The sequence below is a fragment of the Watersipora subatra genome, chromosome 7 (assembly GCF_963576615.1).
Source record: "Watersipora subatra chromosome 7, tzWatSuba1.1, whole genome shotgun sequence".
Classification (NCBI taxonomy): domain Eukaryota; kingdom Metazoa; phylum Bryozoa; class Gymnolaemata; order Cheilostomatida; family Watersiporidae; genus Watersipora; species Watersipora subatra.
This window is the reverse complement of record NC_088714.1, coordinates 25151503-25171211: the sequence shown is the minus strand read 5'-3', so window position 1 is coordinate 25171211 and position 19709 is coordinate 25151503. Positions and strand designations below refer to the sequence as shown.

General features: G+C 36.9%; 2 protein-coding genes across 4 annotated transcripts in view; one reads left to right on the top strand and one right to left on the bottom strand.

The window, feature by feature from the left end:
• The window catches only part of LOC137400319 (uncharacterized), a 43674-nt gene extending 36728 nt beyond the window's left edge, over positions 1–6946 (bottom strand). For 2 of the 3 annotated variants that reach the window (XM_068086646.1, XM_068086647.1), the window contains exons 1-9: positions 6848–6946; positions 6434–6764; positions 5835–5983; positions 5595–5730; positions 4040–4189; positions 2945–3123; positions 499–621; positions 205–298; positions 24–127 (exon numbers count right to left, since the gene is read on the bottom strand). In XM_068086646.1, coding sequence (XP_067942747.1) covers positions 24–127; positions 205–298; positions 499–621; positions 2945–3123; positions 4040–4189; positions 5595–5730; positions 5835–5983; positions 6434–6764; positions 6848–6934 — 1353 coding nt within the window. In that variant the 5' untranslated portion in view covers positions 6935–6946. The remainder of the gene's footprint in view (positions 1–23; positions 128–204; positions 299–498; positions 622–2944; positions 3124–4039; positions 4190–5594; positions 5731–5834; positions 5984–6433; positions 6765–6847) is intronic. The other variant, XM_068086648.1, reaches the window with a different exon arrangement.
• Positions 6947–12695: 5749 nt separating this feature from the next.
• Positions 12696–14225, top strand: LOC137400582 (general transcription factor II-I repeat domain-containing protein 2-like). Its single transcript, XM_068086913.1, has one exon. It carries the CDS (start codon positions 12696–12698, stop codon positions 14223–14225), a length of 1530 nt encoding a protein of 509 aa, XP_067943014.1.
• Positions 14226–19709: the final 5484 nt, after the last annotated feature.

The following is a 19709-nucleotide window of genomic DNA, read 5'->3' as shown; positions in this document are numbered from 1 at the left end:
AATTGCCTTACGCCTAGCCATACCTTGTTCAGAAAAATGCTAGACCTCTCCTCCTCTTGACCCATGATAGAAACTCCAGGCCACTTGGAGCCCAGCAGCTTATCAAGTTCAAAAGCAGATAAGCTTCCTACAGCCAAGCAAAGATGTGAGACAATGGAACACATCTTTTCTTTTCAAAAGCAATCAAAAGTACCAGGTTTGTACCTTTTCTAAGAGAGAACATAGCCGAAGTGAGTGTACTACCACCTCTGTAGTGGGCTATAATAGCTACATTCTTCTCTGTCCTTCTCTTTTCAAACTAAAAAGCACAAGGGCATGCATTTCTTGAACAGCTTCATAGACACATGTTGTTCACATTGAAAATATGCAAATGCATATCTGCCAAATATACACACCTGCCATCGTGAAAAAGCTTCATATGATGACTAAATAACATCACTGGCTAATAGTCGTTATCTGTATTTACAATCAATAGTTCAATAGAAATAAATAAATTACCCTGAGAGTAACTCGATTGTGAGAGATAGGTGTGTTGGAATAGACTAAGGCCCCTACACCGTAGGCACATGCCTCAGTAGTCTGGCTCCATCCTAAGCTGATCGTGCACAAGCACTTGTGTCTCTGCAAGCAAAACAGCTACAGATAAAATGGGAATTACTACAGCATAGGATAAAATCTTAAAGCAATAGAATGAGAGAACAACTCCAAAGTACAGATTTTCTCCATGAAGATGTGAACATAGTAGACAAGTAGGGTGCATTTAGGAAACGAACACCAAGAAGAGAGCATTAGTACACGAAATGAAAAAATATTCAGATAAATTAATACATAATTATGCAATGCAAAGCAGCCATATGTCCTCTATTAGAGTCTAGCGCATCCAAGGGTAGGTGGAGAGGTGTAACATAAATTCATAAGCCCTATGCACTTGTCTGCGAGATAGCACATGCCAAGCAGTCTCAACTGAACCAATAGACCAAGCACTTGCTAGCATATGTCAGCCATGTTATTGCACATCTTGTTTCAATCAGCGGCCAAGAAAAACTCACCAGTGGATCAGCATCTCTCTACTCTATATAACAAAATAATTAAAAGAATTCTCAAAACAATCTTGAAATCATGTAACTGTGACATCACAAGTGCATCTGTAATATGTCTCCTTGAGCAGAACAATTACGTTTAGCTTGGGATTCTTGGATTCTACAGTAAACTACATGCAAACTAATACAACACATATTTTGAAGCGCAGTACACAAGGCTAATAATTGTGGGGATTCATTTTATCGTATTCCTGCATCTCAAGTGTAAAAGGCATAACAACAACCATGAGTGTGCAAACATGCTTTGAGACCTTTTCTTGCTGCACAATAGAAAGGAGAGACACCATCACAGCTGTACCAATACGAGTACGCCTCCATCTCGCTATTCTCAATGAGCCAGGTAATACATGATGCCTGGCGCTGTGAAAACGAGAACTACAAAAAGTATTTCTGCTGGTCTGAAATAGAACTTAATCAGACATTTAAAGTTGCTTTTATTTCCAAGATAAAGGGATCAACCATTAAAGATAAATTTACACAAGATTTTAGTAGATTTAATCACAGCGTATCAGTATTTCTCCATCAGTTGTGATTGTTTTTGATGTTTGAGGTCTGACTGCTAGGATGTTTCAAGATTAAATTGACAAAACTTAATCGCGGTTAAAACGCTCAGAAAAAACCGATGTTAATAGTTTGGCAGCTGCCTGTTTCTCTCGTTATGGATATCAGCTATTGAGTGCAAGTTGTAGCGTTACACGTCTCTATTCTGTTGGCCTCTTTGCCGAAGTGCAACGAAAGATACCTTCGTCTTTTCGTGACGTCATTTTATCGTTGTTGTCCATCTTTATAGACAATTTCATCGTTAAAAGCACGAAGCTTTTGCAATGAATTTTTGAAAACGATGCTTTCGTTTGCAATTTTTTTTATTATAGTATCAAAACAACACCAAAAAGTACAATTAAATAAAAGAATAACGATCGTTTTCTACAAATATGGCGGATTTTTCGTGAATGAGCGTATGTGCAAATGGCTTGATGATGTAAAAAAATGATGGATAAACGTCATAATCGCACTTTCGCATAAATCTGAGCGTTTTAAACGCGATCAAGTTTTGTTGATTTAATCTTTAAATATCCTGGCAGTCAGACCTCAAACATCAAAAACAGTCACAAATGATAGAAAAACACCGATACTTTCTGAGAAAATCTATTAAAACTTTGAGTAAATTCATCTTTATTAACAATAATTAACAATAAATATTTCTAGTGAGGCATTTGTCAAAGCGTGTGAATGGTTGTCCTTTACATAATTGCCCACTAGCATCTGACACCAACAGTTTAGTCAAGTTCTGCCTGTAAACAAGAGATAACTAAATAGTAAAAATGATTTCTCTCAGCTGAATGCATTAAACTCATTAAATTCGCTCTAAATATTAATTGTGCATTTTAGCAATAAAAGATTGGAGTCAAAAGTCTTCCTAGCAAAACGTTGCTTTTAATAATTGGCGTACTCGTACTCTGTTTCTTGCGTCTTTCTATTAGTTATGACTGTCAATGCATTGTGGAAAATTCACAAGAAAGAAAAATCACTTCACTGGTTGCTATACTATAGAGATAGGAGATAGGCTCTAACAAACGCCTTCTTTCATAGGTTCACCAAATAACCATTCCCTATTATGCAAAAGAAAGTGAGTAAAGAGTGTGAATGACCATAAACAAGAGCATGCGAATTTGAGAAAAGACAACGATAAACAAGGGAACCTGCATATAGCTAGCTACAATGTAGCATCTTAGCCCTAAAACCAAAAATGCTGCTCTCACGCTAGATATGGCACCCTTACAATTCTTCTGAAGAGCAACATAATGAAATATAACGGCGTTTAAACAATTTAGCCTTGAACCTACCACAATTACGGAGTAAAAGGATGGAGGGGAGCGAGCACACTCTTCTACGCAATGATTATAGCCTGAGGTAGTGGCATTGCTCAAATTCCCAACCGAATTAATGAAAGTAGAGGTCAGGTCTTCGAAGCTTCCTGAAGTGAAACAGCCAATAAAACGCTCCAATAGATTCTTCTCCGACACTAAAACAAATAATAACTCAACATTCCCTGTACCAAATTAAGATGGCGATAATGTTTGGCACGGGTTCTGAGTTCATAAATGACTTGACATAGAAACAGTTTAGTGATATTGCCAATTATCCTGAACATAGTCTTTTACAATTCAAACTATAAATTTGGGCTGTACTTCACGTGCATCACATTTATTATACTTATTCCACTGTACCTTACCACGGTCTAAGGTTTTCTGGTGCCAGACTTTTTGGTTCACACTCTTTGGTGCCAGACATTTTAGCACTGATATTTTTACATCAAAAAAATTATTTATGTTTATATACAGTAAATAAACAACACGATAATAACAAGAGAATGCGGACAACTATAATTTTATTCATGAAACTTCACACACATAAAAGAAAAAATTTATACGTTCACATCATCAACGTTTGATTGAAGGATCTCATGAACTACACCTGTCAAATACGTAAATCCAGTTGCACTCGAGTAAATCTCGGTTCCACTTTTACTTAAAATTTGTTGAGCCATAAGTCAAAACGAAAGATTGATAAATACGGAACTTGTCGCCAAGAATTCTTGCGCCCGAAATCGTCACACCAAAACATTGTGTGACAGAATTTCTGCCAAAAAAGTCCTATACCGACCTTATCAGTAGAGACCTTATCAGTAGCGACCTTATCAGTAGCGACCTTATCAGTAGCGACCTTATCAGTAGCGACCTTATCAGTAGCGACCTTATCAGTAGCTACCTTATCAGTAGCGACCTTATCAGTAGCGACCTTATCAGTAGCGACCTTATCAGTATTGACCTTATCAGTACCGACCTTATCAGTACCGACCTTATCAGTACCGACCTTATCAGTACCGACCTTACCAGTACCGACCTTATCAGTATCGACCTTATCAGTACCAAGCTTACCCTGGTAAAAGTCCCGCTGTAACTCAGCAGTGCAGACAGAAGATGAGTTAAATGCCAGTGAACATCCCCTGAACCTCGTCCAGATTTCTCTTTGTTTGGCAATTGATGTTCTTGACCAAGAGGACCAAAACTGTTCACCATCCAGAGAGTCTAGTCACAAGTAGAAACCGCAGCATGAACCACAAGCTATTTAGCATCTTGAGAAAAAGCACCAGACATGTTTCCCTGGTATTCAATGATGCACAACACACTCTCAAGTCGAAATATATTAACTAGAAATTCCACTGTCATACAGCCCACGACCAAAGAGATATTGGAAAAAAAGAAAGGGTACTCTGATGGTTGAGAAATGCAATATTAGCAGTCAAATGGCACTGCAGTGCAATAGGATAACTGCAATGGTAGCTGTAATGTACTGGGTGTGGGAGTTATTATATATACAACAAATGGCAATAATGAAAGGAAAAGATTATATGTTTATATCTCTCCCCTGCAATAGGAGAAATGTAATATTGGCTAATATTAGAAGTAAAATGTAATGATACTATTAGAATAACCGATATTATTAATATAGTAATAATATAAAACCAATGCACAATTTTGTCGACATTTCAAAATGTCATAGCTAGCAATATCAATAAGTTGTGATATTTATATAGGCTTTTCGAAAATCTGTTCTACGTAGTCATTGTTCTGTAGTCATCCAAACTTATAATTAAATATTGTAATAACCTCATTGGGATCGTTAGAAAAAAATCCTCATCATTTCCTTTACTTACACTGCGTTGGACATCCGTTAGAATACCAAAGTACTCCTATTTCAGTACTCCTACGTTAATTACAGAAACCTTCGGCAATTCGACAATGCTATAGACTGGTGAAATGTGCACGTTATTTTTCCGTGAAATGCACACGACTTAATCGTTCTATTCTCTGTCGCTCGGCGTTTCAATTTCCAGTATTAACTTTTATTACACCAAGCTTGTCAAGCGCTTTGTGAAAAATTTCAGCCAAATTAATTTGTCTATTTGTGTATAATCCGTTTAGATGGGTAAGTTTTAAGAGAATTTCGACAATTTACAAAGACTTGGTAACATGTTTAAATAGGCTTATATGTGTTTTGTATCGTCATTATACTTTAACGACTCTCTACAAAACGATGGTTAAATTTGTTGATGAGATTTCGGGACAAGGGTTCGTCTCATTGTTGATGAATAATTTTCCTAAGTTGTGTGCACATGCATTTATCATAAAAACTCTCAAACTTCGCTCCGCTCATTTGGTCGTGGGATGAAACAAGAGACCAAACATGAATTAAAAACAAACAGCAACAAGCTTTTCCCAAAGAAAGCTTCCCCCAGACTAATTTCACAAGTGGTAATTATTTTGGAATAGTAGACTGTGCTCGCTAGTAGAGACAGTAACAACAACAACTTCTACCAAGTCATTAAGCCAACTGATTTCAGATTACAAGGTACTATTCCAGAAACAATGAAAACAGCACTGACAGTAACAAAAACCTGTATTAGTTTGAATTCTACTGTAAACCTCCTACCTATTCTGTATATGATCATTTTTTGCCTCCCACCACATAGAGTGCTGTTGTCTCCAGAGCAAAGCACATCACATTCTGACTCCTTGAGAACATAACTCTCCCCATGCTGGTTCAGACACAAACATGTGTCGCCATTCTAAAAAAGTTGACAATGCACATGAATAACCACCATTATCTGGTATTCTACAGTTTGAAAATGTTTGTCGTTTACACGAATAATCAATAATAACCACAACTCACCATTAGTGCCATGAAAGTAGAGTTTACGGTAAAGCAGTGGTTACGACAGAGATGCAGAGTCATCTCTGGAGAAGTCCACACGTTCTTAATGTTCCGTGACTTTTGATAATCTTGACAGGTTAGTTTATCAGGAATAATCCCCTTGCCTTCTGTAAGTATTGTATGTTGTACAACATTTCCACTATGTACAAACACCAAGAGGGGAGAGAGAGAAAAGGAGAAAGAAAGCTGTCTAACAAGTACAAGCTGTGTATATCAGTCAACAAGTTTTAAGGCGAACCAAGTTACTATCCATAAAAAATTAACATGACCGCATGTTGTTGTTGCTGTAGGTGTTAATGTTTCAAGTTTAGAGCAGTAGAAAAATAAAGCCACCCAAACATGTTAGTTTTTCCTTGGTTAATCTGTGCAAAAGATACGCTTTAGCTAGTTGAAAGAGAGCTTTGCAACAGCTAATGGTGGAGAGCTTGCGACAAGGAATCCAATAGAGAGACAATTTTAAAGCTAGGTAAGATCTAGCTAGTCTACTTGATTTTGTTTATGTAAGCATCTTTGCATGTTACTTAGTGTGCTCATTTATACCAGATATTCACACTCACCATCAGAGAGAAGCAATGCATCTTTGGGAACGATGATATGCTCCTCTTCTGGCTCTTTTTCGAAGGACCCTAATTTCTCATCTGATGCTACTTTCTCTGCTAGTTCTAAGTTTTCTGGAAATCTGACATTCTCTGCAACCCCTTTATTTTTATCATCCTCTGCTTTAGGTCTAGGATGCAAAATTCTAATAGCATACATGGCTGCTCCAAAGTCATCATGTTGCTTTACTTTTACTTCTCGATGAATCGTAAGTCGACCATCCGTCATGTGAGAGGTATGACTTTTCTTTATAGGAGATATAGGATGATTAGATACTGTCGATCTATCTCCCTGATAAATTTATTAAACATGGTTAACTCGAAGCCATTTTACAAATGCTAGTTCACATATAGATTAGAGGAATATGGAGTCACCTGTAAGCCCATATTGTATCCAAGAGTGACAAGAATGGCAATGATGAGAACCCAGAATAAAAGTTTTCTTTTGCTACTGGATCTCATGCCTAATGTCCTCTACAAAATCGAAATAAAGCCTGCCATAACATGATTTAACAAAGGATGTACACTGGGGTTATATGCATATCAATATCTAAGTCTGGTTAATCTTGGAATTTTAACCATTATCTTGTGCATTAGCAATAAAAATGTTTGAAAAGCCAAACAGATACCTTAATGCCTTCCATAGCCATAGCAAGCAACACTGCGATAGACACAATTCTATACAGGAAATGTTCAAATAAAAAATATAAAGTCAGGTGTGCATGTATTCTGTTTCTAAACAAATAATGTAATAGTTTTATTACAGTGTTTTTTCATTCAGTAAAGTTAAAAAACATTTTTCTTTAGTAATAATAATTTGGCAGCTTTAATATCGCACAATTCGAAGATGGAAAATCAGTTGATAGTTTATACAAATGGCTAGTTAAGTGAATCAGTCTGATATGGAACTCACCATGTTGCCATCTAGGGCATAAAAAGCAGGAGTTGTTACACCATTATGTACCTAAGCTTAGTTGAAATACGATGCTAAGGGATCCTGACAGCTGTTGAGTATTGGCCAAGAACGTGGTATGACATTAAAACTCACTAGTTTTTGGCATTAATGAACAAATACAAAAAACCCAAGAAAAGTGCTCCAAAGCAGTGGCTGTGCTTTCAAATCTGACAAGGAATATAAAATAACAGGTGTTATAACTCGAACTCTAAACAAAAATATTTATTACATACTTGGAAGTAAATTTGTAAAGAAAGAATAGTGATGTTTTACTAAGTCAAGTTAGCAAGGCTATTAGTTCCATCAGAGCATGTCGCACATATTGTGAGTAGAATATGCTCAGTTGGTTACAAAAGCAATACTGATTTTAGTATATATAAATGTTTACAATACCAAGGGGTTTACTTCAATGGATGCTAGTGGTTGCCTAGAGGGGTTGTAGCACCTGTAGATAGATCTTGAACAAGGATCAGCGATACTTAAAGTGCCAAGCTATTATTCTAACATTCTCCTAGGCTTCATTTATATTTCCAATAAATTGTGAAAGTACATATTACTAGAGGGATTGCAGCACCTGTAGATAGATCTTGAACAAGCATCAGCGATACTTGAAGTGCCAAACTATTATTCCAACATTCTCCTAGGCTTCCTTTGTATTTCCAATAAATTGTGAAAGTACATATTGCTAGAGGGGTTGCAGCACCTGTAGATAGATCTTGAACAAGCATCAGCGATACTTAAAGTGCCAAACTATTATTCCAACATTCTCCTAGGCTTCATTTGTATTTCCAATAAATTGTGAAAGTACATATTGCTAGAGGGGTTGCAGCACCTGTAGATAGATATTGAACAAGCATCAGCGATACTTAAAGTGCCAAACTGTTATTGTAACATTCTCCTAGGCTTCATTTATATTTCCAATAAATTGTGAAAGTACATATTACAAGATAAAATTAACTTGAGCTGTTGAGAAAAAAGAAGACTCGATATCTAAACAAAGGAATACTAGTGCAAGTGAATCCCTTACAAAAAGCAACAAAAAGGCTTGTTTATGGCGAGGAACTAGCTTTACATCAATTTCTAGCACAGGACCAACATTCCATGATCATATATTAACACTAATATTTTATTTTATATATTGGCAGGTTTAATCCCATGTGTCAAATATTTGTATCTTGCAGATATTTTGTAGGGTACTTTTTAAAAAATTATATTTATGATTTTTCAATAATTTTTGAAAACCTATATTGATATTTATGAGTATAGCAATCAATGACTATTAACATATCAAAGACAACATGTTCGCCACAACCATGTGGCTATTCGCAAATCTTTCACCATATTTTTAAAATCAAGATTGGTCATGTTGTATATTGTTGCACCAAGAAATACCATTGGTCAGATTGAACAAAATTCAAACTACAGAAAACAAATACTGTGAAAATGAATATCGTTACACGTTTGATGTTTCATACTGAGTAATAAAAAAGTATTGTAGCAATGCAGTTTCAACCAGCAACAATGAAAAATATAACATAACAAACGTACTAATTTTATTTAGCCATAAACTAAATAAAATGCGATGCGAGATTGTTATAGACAGGACGTCATTTTGGCTGACAGGATGTCAGCCAAAATGTATACAGAAATGCCCCGCTGCCAGTCTGAGCCATTGTTGTACATTTGTAAAGGGTGCCACGTTTCCAACTATAAAACTATTGTTAGACTGCATAGTAAGATCAATGACATACCTGTCCAAATTAAAAAACTGGACAGCACCATCAACAACATTCAAAACATGCTGAGTAGTATGGTGGAGCCGAAGCTGAAATCAATGAAAGCTTTATATGCAAGTGTAGTCAAGTCTAGAAAATAACTCTCAGCTAATAACAAACGCCACGCAAAAGCTCATTAATCTAAGTGAGAAAATTCCAGAGAAGCCAGAAATAAAAAGCTGATTCTTTTCGGAATTGAGAGCCAAAATAAAAACGATACAGGTGAACAAAGTAAAAAGTTGACTCGGTGATTGCCACATATCATACAACTTAGATCCAGATAACATATTTAGACTAGGCAGAATTAATGAAGAAAACAGTCAGAGAGGGCAGAAAATAAGGCCTTGAAAGATCTGCACCAGCTCAAAAGAAGAAAAAATGGGAGATAGTTAAAAGAGTCAGTCAACGGTCTGAAAAAACCTAGGGTTTTTGCCAAGTTAGATATGACTATAGAGGAAAGAGATTAGGATTTTCGGATATTTCAAACATTATAGAAAACAAGAGATGAAAATCTAATGGGAAAGTTCAAGATATACAGGTAAAAAGTAGTGAAAATAAATATTTGAGATCGTTGTTAACAAATGCCAGATCTGTGAAAGCAAAGCTAAATGAGGTGCAAATTCTGGCTTCAGAGTGTGATATTTTATGTGTGACCGAAACCCATCTTGACCCCAGTTGTAATAGCAACATGGTTCTGAATTCAATGCAAAAGGTTATAAACAGATGTCATAAGGATAGACATGGGGGTAGAGTTATGATTGCTCTACAACCTAGTTTACTACACCAACATGTGCAACTACGTAGGTCATTTTTCTTTATTGAATTTGTTTGTACTCATATCGAGTGTTTTAAGAGTGGTTTCGTATTTGTTGTTTTGTGTGTATATATTCCTCCTAGTTTAATTAAAGATGCAGTAGATCCACTCGATGAGCTGTGGGACTTGATTTTTTGAATTGTTTGAAATCAACTATTATAGTTATCGGGGTTTTAATTTTCTGGACATCCATTGGTCTGAATACTTGGTTAAACTATGTTCTAACCAAAGATCAACTCACAGATCATTCATAAACTGCATACCGTCTCATAACTTGAGTCAAATAGTAACTGAACCTACCCATTACCTTGGTAATGCCATAGACCTGATTTTAACGGATAGGCCTAGTTTCATCTATGACCTAAACGTTGTAAATCCTGGTCTCAGTGACCATTACATGGTAGAACTTGAACTGGAAGCGCAGTTCAGATATCCGAGGAATAGAACTACCTCTTTTAAAATGTATATTAAAACTAACTTTCCTGTAATCAGTGAGGCCCTGAATCGCACCCTGATAACAACAAAACAGGCGATTGAAGAAAGCAAAACATTAGTTTAGTCTGGAATTTAGCTGAGAGTGATTTTAAATCTGCTGCCATTCAGTTTGCACCTAGGTGTGTAGCAAAGAGTAAAAACTTTAAGAGCTTCCCTGGTTTAACAATCACATTAAAAAGCAGTGAAAAAACAGAGAAATCTGTACGACAAGTTTAAAAAATCCAAACTTGAAACTGATTTGGTTATATATAAAACTGTGAGGAGGAGCAATAAGAAGCTATTTCACAAATTAGAACACAATTATTTTATGAAGCTTTATATGAACCATTAAGCAGTGGGAATAGTAAACCTTTTTACAAATTTTGTATAAGAAAAAATGGTAAAATCATTCGACTCAGTCACTTTTAAAAATATGTCTGCTATAAAATCATCAGAGATTTTCAACTCATGCTTTCAAAGTGTTTTTTCAAAGGATCCAGTGGACTGTGATGAGGGTGCTAACCAAACAATACAGATTACAAGTAAAGGAATTGAAAAAATGCTCATTGGCCTCAAGCCAAGTAAAGCCCCAGGCCCAGATTAATTGTGAAGGGAAGATTTGAATCTTGATGTTTTAGTCACCGGTCAGATACTGGCTTTTATTTTTCAGTATTCGCTAAACATCGGTGAATTACCAGTTATTTGGAAAATGGCTTGTAAGGTTCTTTGTTCAATTGTAAAATTTTATCTTGCCATTGATGGATGCTTTTCCGTTGTTGTATTGCTGCCAAGGAGGTCATGACCCAATGTGCCCACTGCTTTAATCACCTTGAAATAGCCGTATACTCCCATATTACATGAACATTAGTGAGCCTTCTACACCAGAACAGCTACCACAGCTACATAGAGTTTATAACTTTGCCAAACCGCTGACTGTGTCTTCACAATTGCAATATACTTAGAATCACCATTCTACATCAATACATTCTGCAGCTGAACCTATAATACGTCTACAACAATTCGCAATAGAAGTACATGAGAATCCTACCCCACAGTATCCAACTTCCAATGCAAAGAAGAAAAGATAGTGCCAGAGCCAGTCAGACAATAAGCCAGCAGCCAAAAAGCAAGAGCTTAGAGCCAGAGCCAGCAGCCACATCTCCTTCTAATTAGATAAGTTGTTTAACACTTTGATTCCTTTACTCAGAATTTTGACGGTAAATAAGTATAATCGCTCACACACATTTTTAGTTTGAACTTGAACACTCAATTTGAATAGTTGGAGAAAATCTTGTCTTTACCTTATATTTGCATGCCCAATTTGAATTTTGAATAATTGTAACAGAGTAATTGCAACTGTGACGACATCAAATGTCAAGCAAATATCTAACTCAAATTGGATAAGCTGTGGTTAAGATATCTGTCTTCATTTTATTAGCAAAGCCGATTTGCTTTTAAAGGGTATTTGGCAGTGTGCATGTGGGTATACAGCCTTGCAGAAATTATTGACAGTGGATAAGACTGTAAAACAGCCATGTTTATACAATCACCTTGTGCACTGAAACCTTACACCAGTGCTGCCCAACGTCCGGCCCGCGGGCCGGATCCGGCCCATGAAGCCTTAGAATCCGGCCCGTGCGTCAGTCTTTAACTTATTCCTGTTATTAACGCAGAAGCTTACAACTGTTATTTTTCTTCGAAGATGATTGGCTACTAATCAATAGTTTTCAGTTTGAAGAATTCAGTAGCGTTAGGTCAAAAATTAGTGTCTTTGCTGACATTGAAAAATTGATAAAAAGTGAAGTATCACAGCGTGTACGATTGATTGATTCGATCGTCGAATCAAAAGCCTCAGGGCGCTCACCTCAGCTGGTTGAAGAAGGACTGCTGGGAAATTACCATAGATATTTCAATAGAAAACGCTGAACTTTTTACCGCTTATTGAAATATCTATGGTATTTTCCACCGAGGCGCGCACGCCTTATTGACTTTCCGCATCAATAAAACTGGCTTTTGAGGTGATTCAATTTCAAATATACTCCAGCACAACCTTTGATAAGGAAGCCTTCTTATACCGATGAGCAAATTACAGTAGTTTCTTTTTCACAATAAATTTCAAATTTTGTTCATCCATGGCGTCGGCTAGAAAAATCAGAAAAGTAGACAAGGAGAATCGCTGGAAAACTGGAAATGTGAAACGTGGAAATGTGGGGAACTGCCAAAGTGAGTTTCGTCATTGCTGAAAAGATTGCACGCAACATGAAACCTTTTTCGGAAGGAGATTTTGTCAAAGAATGTATCACCTCGGCGATTGAAATTCTGTGCCCAGAGAAAGAGAAAGCTATAAAATGTGTTAGCTTGTCGCGTAATACAATAACCCGAAGGATTGAAGAACTGGCCAAAAATACGAAAATGCAGTTGAACGAACTTTGTAAAAACTTCGAAACTTACAGCATTGCCATCGACGAATCTACTGACATTACTGATACACCACAACTGGCGATTTTCGTGAGAGGTGTTGATTCAACTTTTAATATCACTGAAGAATTACTTGCTCTATGCCCCATGAAAGGAAATTGCACGGGTGCTGCTGTTTTCAAAGAAATCGACACTGCACTCGAAAAGGCGGGACTGACTTATGATCGTCTGGTGGGAATTGCTACCGATGGTGCACCGGCCATGATCGGCAAGGAGCAAGGCTTGCGTGGTTTCATCCAAAGAAAACTGGAATCCCTGAATGTGAGTAAAGACCAAATATTGTGGTACCATTGCATTATACATCAGGAATCACTTTGCTCCAAAATCTTTAAGTTTGATCACGTCATGGATAATGTCGTGAAAGCTGTCAACTTCATTAGGAGTCGTGCATTGAATCATCGACAGTTTCGAAATTTTCTCGATGAGATAAACGCCGAATTTTCTGGCATTCCTTACTTTACCGAGATCAGGTGGCTCAGCCGTGGACGTACTTTGAAACGCTTTTACGATATTCGAGAACATGTGGCAGCATTTCTTGAAGCAAAAGGAAATTTATGCATCAATTTTGATGACGACAAATGGATGAATGATTTTTCTTTTCTGGTGGACATTACAGACAAACTGAATGAGTTGAATGTGCGGTTACAAGGAAAAGAAAAACTCATCCATAATTTGTTTGGGGAGGTGACAGCTTTCCAAAAGAAACTGGATTTGTGGATTGCTCAAATTGCTGACAGCAATTATGCCCACTTTCCTTGCCTTCAGAAACAGTCGCACATTTCAACCATGAACCGGGAATTCTTTGTGAGTGAGTTAAAACGGATGCAGGAAGAATTTGCCAGGAGATTTAAGGATTTCCGTGCTTGTGAAGACCAGCTGAAATTTTTTTCAATGCCTTTTGACGTGGATCCTGCTGATGCCCCCGTTGAGCTTCAAATGGAATTGAATGAATTACAAAGTGATTTTGATGTCAAGAGTCAATTTTTAAATAGGAATCTGATGGACTTCTACAAATACGGTCTGCCTCACACTCAATTTCCAAATCTTACATGCTACGCAAAACGCTTTCTCGTTTTGTTCGGTTCGACATGGATGTGTGAATATCTCTTCAGTCGCATGCAATTAATAAAATCGAACAAAAGAAATTCTTTGAGTGACGCTCACCTCGAAGATGAACTCCGACTGGCCTTAACAAATATTCCGGCAGACATCGAAAAGCTTCTTGATGACTCGAAACAATTTCAAGTTTCTCACTGATATTTTCGTTCATTACCGGTTTACATCTAAAATGAAATTGTTTTATTATTGAAATACAAAGCCATTTGAACAATGTTTTTTTTAATCTTGATAAATTGTTGAATTTATTTTATAGAATTTAAGGCACTAAATCAAAATTTCTAATGATCATTTCGTATTCATGTAATATCTGGAGACTATAATCTTTTGATAGCAATAAAAGTAATAGAAATACATGTAGTATCATATGTAGGACCCCCTATGTTTAAATTGAGTTATGAATTATAATTGTATAAAGGGTAATTTCTATAAATAAAAAATACAATCAATATTTACAGTTCTGAATACTTTTCCAAACCATTTCAAATAGTTCTATTAAAGAATGTAAGACTAGAAATGTGAGTCCGGCCCACTGGCGTCATTTTTTTTTAAATCCGGCCCATGTTCGGAAAAGGTTGGGCAGCACTGCCTTACACCCTACTAAGATTTGCAATTGTCTTCTCTTTGCAACTTGTTTGAATTGCTCATTTGCAACACTGACAAGTCAGTTGACTGAATCATAATTCAACCATGTCTAAGAAAGGTAGTTTATCTGATCACAATGAAGATTTTCATAGCGTAGAGCTAGCACTTGAACAAACCACAGGTGCAAGTGCTACTAAAAACACTGAAGACTTTAATCGCACAATTCAACCAAAAATGAATATTGAAAATGTTGCAACTGAAGTTGAACCTTAGAAGAAGTTTAATAGGACTGCAATTAGTAATGTTGCTAAACAGATACTTCAAATCATTGAGAATTGCAGTTTCTTTCACAAATCGCTAGTAAAAGATCTTGTATCAGAACACTTGAGTTATGACCATTTGGCAGAATGCCAAGCACAATTAGAACAAGAATGAAAAACTATAAAACAAACACATGATTAGTGACGGAGCATACTAAGAGAGATGAGCCAGATATAAAATTGGTTAATCCAGTAGACAAAGTATTAGCAGATATTGAACATTTAGCTGTTCAAATTTTGGAACAAATGAGCAAACAATGAGTAAGGAGTAAGTGTTGTACTACTTAGTTTATTGGTTGACATCCCAATTATTAGCACTCCTCACTCAATTCCATCACCAACTAACCAACTAGCTTCTCATAGTCATGAACTCTCAATTACTGAGCCTGCGCCTTCAACCACTCAAACACACTTCAAACTTCAAGTCCAAGTCATACAATTATGTGAGCTCTAGGGCGAGCTTCAGCATTTGTTGTATGCAGCTTGAAACAGCTGCTAACTTTGCTGCTATGAAAAAAAGATTGGCAGCTGCAAGAAAAACTCATAAGCTGGAAATAAAGGTATTGAAAATGTCGCAATCCATTCAGCAATGCAAAATGCAAACTGAAATAGAGGCTGAAGAGGCAAAGCAGCTTGTGATAACACGACGCTTGAAGATGGTGTTGAATCATTATTCCACCCACCCACAATAGATAATCAACCAATCGCTGTTTCAACTGGGAATCCTGCAGCATCACATCCAGTTACGCAGTCACATGAGTGACCTTTAAAAAATACTCCCAAATCTTATTCAGTTTCACCTGTCAGTGCAAATGTTTTTAGATATGTATCTGAGCAACAGCCAGTGCCACCTTCAAACCCACAAAATGATCATTTCAAATCCCAAGAGCTCCAAAAGCCAAGTCGTGACAGATTCATTCCGAATGAGTGCGCCACAGCAAAGAATGCACCACACGACACACACTCTCTTGCACAGCTTCCAAGTGTTTTAGCAGACACGCCCCATAGATATGATACTCGGAACCAGTCAATCCAACCAGCTACCCTCACCCCAGTCGCAATCAGTTCTAACCATGAGGTATTCGCTGAAACCTTATATGCCATAAATACTGTACGCCAGCGCCCATCTGAACCCCCAATGTTTTACGGTGACCCTCTCCAGTACCATGACTGGATGGTGCCATTTGGGGAAGCATTTGACCTCTCAAAAGTAACACCAGGTCAAAAGTGGCTAAAGCTGCGCCAGTACGTGGATTGCTGAGCATTAAAAACAGTAGAGGGTTACTGGAGGCATAAGACAGAGGTTGCCTACTAAGCCTCTTGGGCAAAGCTTGATAAGAGATTTGGAAAACCTGAAATAATTGCTGAAGCCTATGAGGAAACGTTAACTAGCTGGCCAGCAATCAAGTCAGGCAATGGTGAGAAACTACATGATTTTTTAGACTTTTTTGAGTCTGTTGTTGGATGTATTTCCACCGAGCTAGACTTGAACTCAAAGGCTGCAAATGAGCAGTTGATCCTCAAACTCCCACATCAGATTGCACAAAAGTGGGCAACAAAGGCTACCAAGCTGGAGAAACATTATGGAAAATTTCCTCTCTTGAAAGACTTCATAACATTCTTGTCAGATGATTGTGATGTTGCCAAAAACCTTCTGACAAAAACCCTTCAGAACCAGAAAGAAAAATCTGTTAAGATCAAGAAAAATAATCAAGTCAAAAGTCAGACAAAAAGGCAACTATGCTTCTAGCAAGTGAAACAAAAGACTCTACAACATGTCAGAGTAAAACCTCTACAAACCCAGCAAATGCCACAAAATCCAGTGAAAACAAAAACCAAACGCGTAAAGTATCCATGCTTATATTGCAAAAAAAGACAATCATACCATAGATGAATGCTTCAAATTAGGTAAGCTACCACACGTTGATATTGAAAAGCTATTTCATGATCATAAACTCTGCTTTGCATGTGCGAAGGCAAACTACAAAATGAAAGAATGTAGACATCCAGCAAAATGCAAAAACGCTAACTGTGAAAAACAACTCACAATGCTTCATGAGCATTATATGCACACAAATGATACAGCCAAATCTGCATCAGAAATGCAAAACCAAGCTTCTGGCAATCAAAACAATTCAAAGCAAAGCAAAATCAGTAATGAAGAGAAAGCTAATGCGTGCCAATGCATGTACATAAGTACATGCATAAGTACTGAACATGAACATAAGTACGCTAACAAACACAGAAGGAACAAAGTCTGTAAAGGAAGCTGCACCTGGGCTCCTGGTACGTGGTTACCGCAGACAAAAGGTTCTCAAGCTACCAACATACATTAGTCAATCAAAGATACCAAGTAATGCTGATGATATTCCCAATGTCACGTCAGTTCAAGACTAGCCTCATCTGCAACACTTGGCTAAGGAACTAATATCTGTAGAGGAAGGTAACAAGTTATAACTCAGCCTTCTTATTGGTAGTAATCTACCTCAAGTGTTCATTTCTAGGAAAGACATTGCAAAGGATGATCACGAGCCATTTGCAAGACTGGCCAATTTAGGATGGGCACTCATGTGTAACTTCACATCAGAAACTAACCAAAAGGTCGTAGCTAACCATGCAGACATTGTAGTGAAGAGATCTGTTGCTGCCCAATTGAGCAGATCAAACATTACATTCAAGGCGAAACCTAAAACACGTGATGACGATCTTGAAAAGAGGACATTTAAAATATTAAGCTCAGACTTTAAAAGCACATGTGCAGATGAAACTAAAACACTTTCAATTGTGGATATAAGCTTGCTAAAGACAATGAAAGAACAAATTCACAAAGGCAGTGATGGTTACATCACTATGCTATTACCATTGAAGAAAGTTGAAAAATGTATAAACAGTTTGTTGGATTGTATGCAGACAACGGAACACTAGTTTGTTGTCTATGTAATTGTATGTGCCAACTGAATGCCTAAAACGAGTTTGGACAGTGGTATGCAGCATGCGAGCTGCAAGTCAGCTTGTCAAACTCTTGTACTATAAAGCCTTTTTAGCTCTTAACACTACTTGAATTAAAATGCATCTAAAGCCTATTATAGAATTCTTTTCATGAAATCTAAGAAAATTTTAGAGAATGAACTACCAGTACAAAAGGCTAAATTATTTTAAGATTTTATTAATTAAACTACGTGGCACTCATAAATTTATCGTTTTGTGTTTTTTCGAGGAGAAATGTTGGAACCATATCTTGTGTACAGAGTCTTTGAGGATCTAAACTTAAAACTAATCTCAAGCCCTCGACCAGGTTATTCTCAAAAGTTAGATGCTTACTACTGTTATATATGTATAACTTTTAGGTTGCGCATCTGGCTATATCACATTATAGTAACTGGCGATACAGGAGTGAGCTAATGGTTACGGATTAAAAAGACTTTGAAGAGAAAGCCTAGAAAAGGAAATTAGTCGTCTGCTTACGAGAGTGTAAGTTATTTGACATAACACAGTCATCTGGATCGGCACTGCATATTTCTACAGTTTTTGATCAATGGCAAGGTCCCAAGAACACCAAACAAGGTAATTCTAGTCACAATTTTTTGACATTAAAAAATGATAAATGTCAATATAGCTGTTTGTGTGCGTATAAGTATTGGTCTCTGTGTATTTGCTAGCTCATGCATCAAGTCAGCCTAACCAGCTTGAAAAATATTCATGCTACATATTGTAATGGATTTCCGGATTTAGCGAGTCAGTGAGATTCGATTCTGTGGCTTGCTGGCCGGGAACCCACAACTACTGGTTAGTTGCCCTGTCCCCGCAGTAGTCTGCTTTTGCACTAAGGCTAGCTTTCTTAAAAAGTCTCGCAAAAGCTAGGACCGATTTGTTGTGTTTAGGATTTAGAGACACTCTTGACTTGGCAGAGCTAGGAAACGTTTCTTTTTTTTGGTAACATGACGTATATGCATTCACTCTTTTACTATATACTGTGTTTCAATGATTTATTTGCTTTAACGACTTTCCCTTACGATATTTTGTATTAATGGTAACCATGGTAAGCTAATGTTTATATGATATATCTATATGGTGCTTAATAATAATTCGACTTGTCTTGATCTTGATGTTGTTCTTTGGTTATTGCTACTGAATCTTTAACGTAAGCTCATAAGACAACAAGATTGAATAATCACTGAGAAAAGGACCCCAATTACTGAAGTGGAAATTGTTTGCCCCTAACCAGGGCGAATTCCATTTCAATATGCTCAAGTTCAGTTTAGGCTTGTGTAATTTGCTTACAGTTGTAGAAAACCAGAATACAAAACTAAGCAATTAGCTACAAATCAAAAGTGGCACATAAAAGAACGGTGTACGTCTTCTTAGTTAAGTGGTGAATTACTCAACTGGTACGAGTACGACATTTCAGCACATGCCGATGATATGAGTAGAATAATTCATATTCATTTAGTCATTAATAATTCCAGCAGTGCCGGGTTGCTTGGCACATAATTATTGAGATTTGGAGTTGCCGCTCCATGATTATATTGTTGGCCTAGTGATAGACAACTCACACTTGACAAGACAGTATAATAGCAAGTGCATTTCTTTTTCTTAGTCAGTCTATACCGAGATACTGAACAGATTACACCTCAGATAACATTATGCCTTTACTTACTATGAACGACAACCAGGAACATGTAATTCTATAGTATACTAATTGTAATAAACAGGCCTAGGC

Excerpts from the sequence above, each read along its gene's own strand:
- LOC137400582 (XM_068086913.1), top strand. The coding sequence starts at position 12,696 with ATGTGGGGAACTGCCAAAGTGAGTTTCGTCATTGCTGAAAAGATTGCA.